The following is a 5,375-nucleotide window of genomic DNA, read 5'->3' on the forward strand; positions in this document are numbered from 1 at the left end:
CAATTTCAAACTGCAAAAGTTGGTGGAAATCCTTAACTTCTTCCTCTCTGGGTTTAGCTGGGTACATATGTTTGAATAATTTTGGTATAGTTTATTTTCTTCAAGCTAGGCCAGGTACAATCAGATATTACTCAGTGCTTGCTCTCCATTTCTGGCAACTTTATTTTGCCAGATGGTTACTATATGAAAGTTTGCCATGAGAAGAATCCACAGATGTTCCATAAGAACCCATTTCTGTTAAACTTTTTTATATGGTCCTTAGTGGTTTCATATCTAAACTTATTCAGGTTTAACCTGCCAGTCTTTATTTTGACTGGAGCACTGGTGGCAAGAACCTGCACTGCAATCCCAAAGGTATGGCCTTCAAATCCACCAGCTGTTCTGCAGGAGAAGGCTGGGCAATCTCCTGGATGATTAACTGCCTCTGAATTCCATTGGAGGAATTCCGACCGGCTATGCATTAGTTCCGACTCGACGGCACACAACAACAGTACTGATAAACAAATTATACTTTTCAAATAGGCTTTTCCAGAATGTGAGCTGTATATCTTCTGTGTGTGTTGGTCTCCTCAAGTAATTATGTCATTATGTTTATGTAAATACTTCCTTAAATAGTTTAGTGGGTTCAGTGCAAGTCTTTAATTCTGCCGGTTAAAAAGAAAACAGCACAGTCTCCTGGTGCACACAAGGAATGTTGTTGTTGTGTACCATAGAGTCAGAACTGACCCATAGCTGACCCTCTGGTGTGTTTTCAGAGGCAGTTAATCGCACAGAAAGAGATTGTCCATCCTTCTGTGGAGCAGCTTTTAGCCTCGAACTGTGTGCCTTTAGGATTACAGTGCAGCTTCTTGCCACCATATTCCATTCAATTTTAGTTCACAGTAGAATAGGTTCCCCCCCATCCCCCGAGTTGTATAGTGGTACCTAGATTGAAGAGAAATGGAAATAGAGTGATAAAGAAGTGCCTTTCAGCTCGGGTGAATCACAAATCTGGTCTAGGTATGGATCCCTTATTTGGTAAAATTTAGGATAATCGTATGTTATCAGAGGATGTAGATTAATTTGATAGGGCTTTATTGACCACTAAAGAGCTTATTTGTGTACCTACTCATCACATGGTCCTGCTCAAGGTCCTAAGTCATCGTTTAGCTAGTAAGGACCAAAGGGTATGTCATTGTTAGAAGGGAGCACGATGGAATGTATAATGTTTTGAGGGACATATCTGACTATATGAGAATTGATAGAGGGTGGGAAAGTGAGTACCTTTAGATTACAGTGGAGAAATCCAAAAGGTAAAAATCATAAAGCAAAGGGAATGTGATATTAATAGAACTGAAAAATTTAGATAAAAGAAAGAGAAAGTAAGTTGTATTTAGAGGTCATATCAGAAGTTTACATTCCCTTTCTCCTAGGTTTGGAAGGAATGATGCCATTTGTTGCACTTCAAAGTGCTTTAGCTCTTTTCCTGTTAGTTCAGCACTAGGAACCATTAGGAGCACAGTCTCTTGCAACACCCTCTATGAGGTGGTGTGGGAAGTCCTGCACGGGAACCAGTGCAAACGCAGAAAATTTTTAGAAATGGCGGAGCTGCAGATCAGCTTGAAGAACTGTGACCCTCAAATTGACAAATACTTCTTGGGGACCAACAGGCTTAAGTCTACCCCATGCCCCACATTCTCTGTATTTAGGGATCACCAGCACTGTAACAAAGCCAAAGCTGTGGATATTCCCTACATGTACATCAAAGTGCTGAAAAAACAAGAATAAGAAACTGAAAAAACAATAAGAAGCTGGTTAACAAGCTGGCCAAGAAGTGTGATGCCTTTGGGCCTCTGAATCCCTGATCAAGCAGCTCGCAAGACTTCTGGCTCTAAGCCTAAATAAAGCTGGTAGGTTCCTTTCTTTGCTTACCCATAGTGAGAAGAAGATGATGGCTGAAGGAGATGAAGTGAAGTTCACCATCAGTTTCTAGGTGAAGAAGTGGCTGTTAGCCATGTGAAGATGACAGATGATGAACTTGTTTACATCATCTGGCTGTCAACATCCATCTGGCTGTCGACTTTCCAGTTTCACTGCTAAAGAAGAATTGGCAGAATGTCCAGGCTTTTTACATCCAGAGTACCATGAACAAGCCCCAGCATCTGTACTTAAGATACAGCTCAATAGATTTTGTTGTTTTTGTTATGTGCTGTCGAGTCGCCTGTGACTCATAGTGACCCTAGGTACAGCCCTAAACCCTGCTCTATCCTGTGCCAATCTTACTGTCTCTGACACACCTACCTGCATTACACCTGTCACTGACTCAGTCCATCTCATCGAGGGTATTCTTCTCTTGTGCTGGCTGACCCTATATCTTTCCAAGCATGATGTCCCTCTCCAGGAACTGTTCCTGCCTTTCATCATGTACAAAGTAGGTCAGAGAATCCTTACCAAGGATCAGTCTGGCCTCACCTCCTCTCGGACTAACTTGTTTGTTCTTCTAGCAGTCCATGATATAGTCAGAACTCTTCTCCAGAACCACAGCTCAAAGGCATCAACTCTCCTTCAGTCATCCCTAGTCATTGTCCAGCTCTCTGATGCTCAGCAAGTGATTGCAAAGATCATGGCTTGTATCAAACACACCTTAAGTCTCCAAACTGACATCGTTGCTTTTCAGTACTTTGGAGAGGCCTTTGACAGCAATCTTCCCTAATGCAGTTCGTCTTTTAATTTCCTGGCTGCCAGTACCAAGAGTGTTGATTGTGGAGCCAAGCAAATTAAAGCTGTTAAAAATCTCAATCTCTTTACCATCCATCCTGATGCTGCCAATAAATTTTACTTTTAGTAAAAACAAAACCCAAAATGTTTTAGAAATAAAATGCTTAGGTACAGAATGTAATTTTAATTGTAACTGTTACACAGAATTGTTCAGATTGGCTCATGTAAAGACATTTGACTTGATCCATCATGTTCTTGTAGAAACTATTTTCCATTTATCAAAATTTTCGTAGCACTTTCTTCTGCAGATTCATATGTACAGTTCCAGTAATGACTTTAAAATTAAACAATTTTAATAATAGCATTATGTGATTGTAATTAATATTATAAAACAAAATTTATCCTAGTGGCAAGAAGCTGCACTGCAATCTCAGAGGTATGTGGTTCGAATCCACCAGATGCTGTCCTGGAGAAGGAACGAAAATCTCCTCCTGTACCAGTCAGATCCAATTTGATAGTACACACACAAAAAAAAATAAATAAAATTTTTAAAAAACCAAACAACACAACAAAATTTATATGAGTGAGTGAATGAAAACTAATAAAAAAAAGCGACTTGAGTATCATAAAAGAAGCATTATGGAAATACAAATGCATTTAAAATATGGACAAAAGAATACCTAGAAACTTCAGCCTTTTGTTTTGGTAAATTTTGCATGGTAAATTTACTTTCTAGGATTGTGCAAAATGACTTTTGTATGCCTTTTATATGCTATTCAACCAGCCATGTTGCTTCCCTTTTGGCCATAATATTTATATTCAGAAACATAAGGATACAGTTGGAACTATCTGAATTAATGCTTATGTTTATCCCCTCTAGATCACTTTTTAATTCGGGCTTCTGCAGCTCTAGAAAAATTGAAACTCCTTTGCGGAGAAGACAAAGAATGCTCAAATCCATCAAACCTTCTAGAACTTTACACACAGGTATTAAAACAGATGTGGTCCTGACATCTAAATAAATGCTAATCCAAAGTTCACTTGATGTGAATCAATTATTTTTTATTTAAATTACTTAATTTGCTTTGTTTTACTTTTTTTTAATGTGGCAAACAACTGTATGTGTGAAGAAATACACTTCAAAGTTTGATATATTCTGGAAAGAGTATTATTGAGGTGTTGATAAGAAGTCAGGGTAAAATGGGAAGGATCTGTTGGAGACCTGAAAAGACAGGGTAATGATGGGCAAGGTCCTATGGTAATTAATTTTATAAAACTTAATGCATAGGAACAGTTGTATGAAACAAAAAGTGAGTGAAGAATTGTGTGAAACACAGTGTGTACGAACTTTGTAAGCAAACCAATATAAAATATATATAAAAATAAATTTAAAAAAAGAAGTTGGGGTAAATGTCTTACTGATAAATTAAAAACAAAATACTCTTGTGTGTAATTATTTCTAGAAGTACTGAGGGACTCTTGGTAGAAGTTCTACCTACTTAATAATATTTTACTTTTAGATTCAGGCCTCTGGACAAGACCTGCTTTCTTAAAATCTACAGAAACAAACCAGCTCTAAGAAAGAGAATTTCATTATACTTTATACTTACTAGTTTCACACATTCTTACTTAGTTACTGAACTACATGCTGAGGGAGAGTAAATATGAAGTAGTTAAACAAAGTAGAATAAATGTAGTTAAGCTTCTAAAGTACACACATGGGTCATATAGAAAACATTTGCAATACTGAGCATGCTAAGGACTGTTTTCTGTTGGGAGGTACGTAAAGGTTTTGCTCTCAGACGCCATGGTTGAATGAGCCTCTGACTCCCAGGAGTTGTAATTTGTCATTGATTTTACCTAGCTTCCTTTTCTTTCAAGAGGCTTCAGTTTTGCAGATAATGGGTGTAATTTCTTTCACATTGGAGTTCTCTAAGCCTTTTGATTATTTCCAGAAATAAGCCAAAAAAATAGAGATACGGATTCAAATTTTCAAGACTCTTGGACCCTCCTATGCCTTTGATTCAACAGATCATATAATATGAAATAAATAATATTGCCATTTTGACTTTTGTTTTCCACACAGTAATACCTATCACTTCTGTGCCATTCACTGTGTGCCAGGTAGTGTTCTAAGTGGTTTGTATACAGTGATTCACTTTAGCTTCAGAGCAGGAGATTTTGAAAGACATGTAGTCCAGCTTCTTCATCAATGAAGGAACCAAGGCTTGAAATAAAAGTGAAGAACTAGAGAGAAAGTGGAAGGCTGTGTGGTTCCATTAAGATTTTCAGCCCTGGGAGCCCAGTGGAAGGTCACTGTCACTTGGAAACAGCTTTGCTTTATTGAGTGGGTCTTTCATTAGTTAAGAGATTAATGGCAGAGCTGATAGTAGTAAAGTTTTCTTCCTGTTCATTAAGAAGGTTAAAAAGATTTAATGTCTGTAAAATGTTTCTAATGTCTCCTCTGGTGTTAGGAGTTGTGCCCAGAGAGGTATGCAGTTTGAGTCCAGCTAGCTGCTCTGTGGGAGAAAGATAACAGTCTCCTCCTGTGTGACTTACAGCCTCTGAAAACCTGGAACATCAGCTATGAGTCACTTCCAACTCAGTGGCCACAGTAACAATAACCTCTTGTGTTTAAGGAATGCTTGGGACTTGGTGTTAGAACTGCATCGACTTAG

The 5,375-nt window shown here is 38.1% G+C and overlaps 1 protein-coding gene across 1 annotated transcript in view; it reads left to right on the forward strand.

Annotated features, from left to right (window-relative positions):
* The window catches only part of LOC102853208 (chromosome unknown open reading frame, human C5orf51), a 48,542-nt gene that overhangs the window by 22,827 nt on the left and 20,340 nt on the right, over window positions 1–5,375 (forward strand). The window contains exon 2 of the mRNA XM_006889587.1: window positions 3,578–3,684. Coding sequence (XP_006889649.1) covers window positions 3,578–3,684 — 107 coding nt within the window. The remainder of the gene's footprint in view (window positions 1–3,577; window positions 3,685–5,375) is intronic.

This window comes from Elephantulus edwardii, unplaced genomic scaffold, assembly GCF_000299155.1.
Source record: "Elephantulus edwardii isolate Elephantulus edwardi_28Jun2011 unplaced genomic scaffold, EleEdw1.0 scaffold00079, whole genome shotgun sequence".
In the NCBI taxonomy this organism is placed as follows: domain Eukaryota; kingdom Metazoa; phylum Chordata; class Mammalia; order Macroscelidea; family Macroscelididae; genus Elephantulus; species Elephantulus edwardii.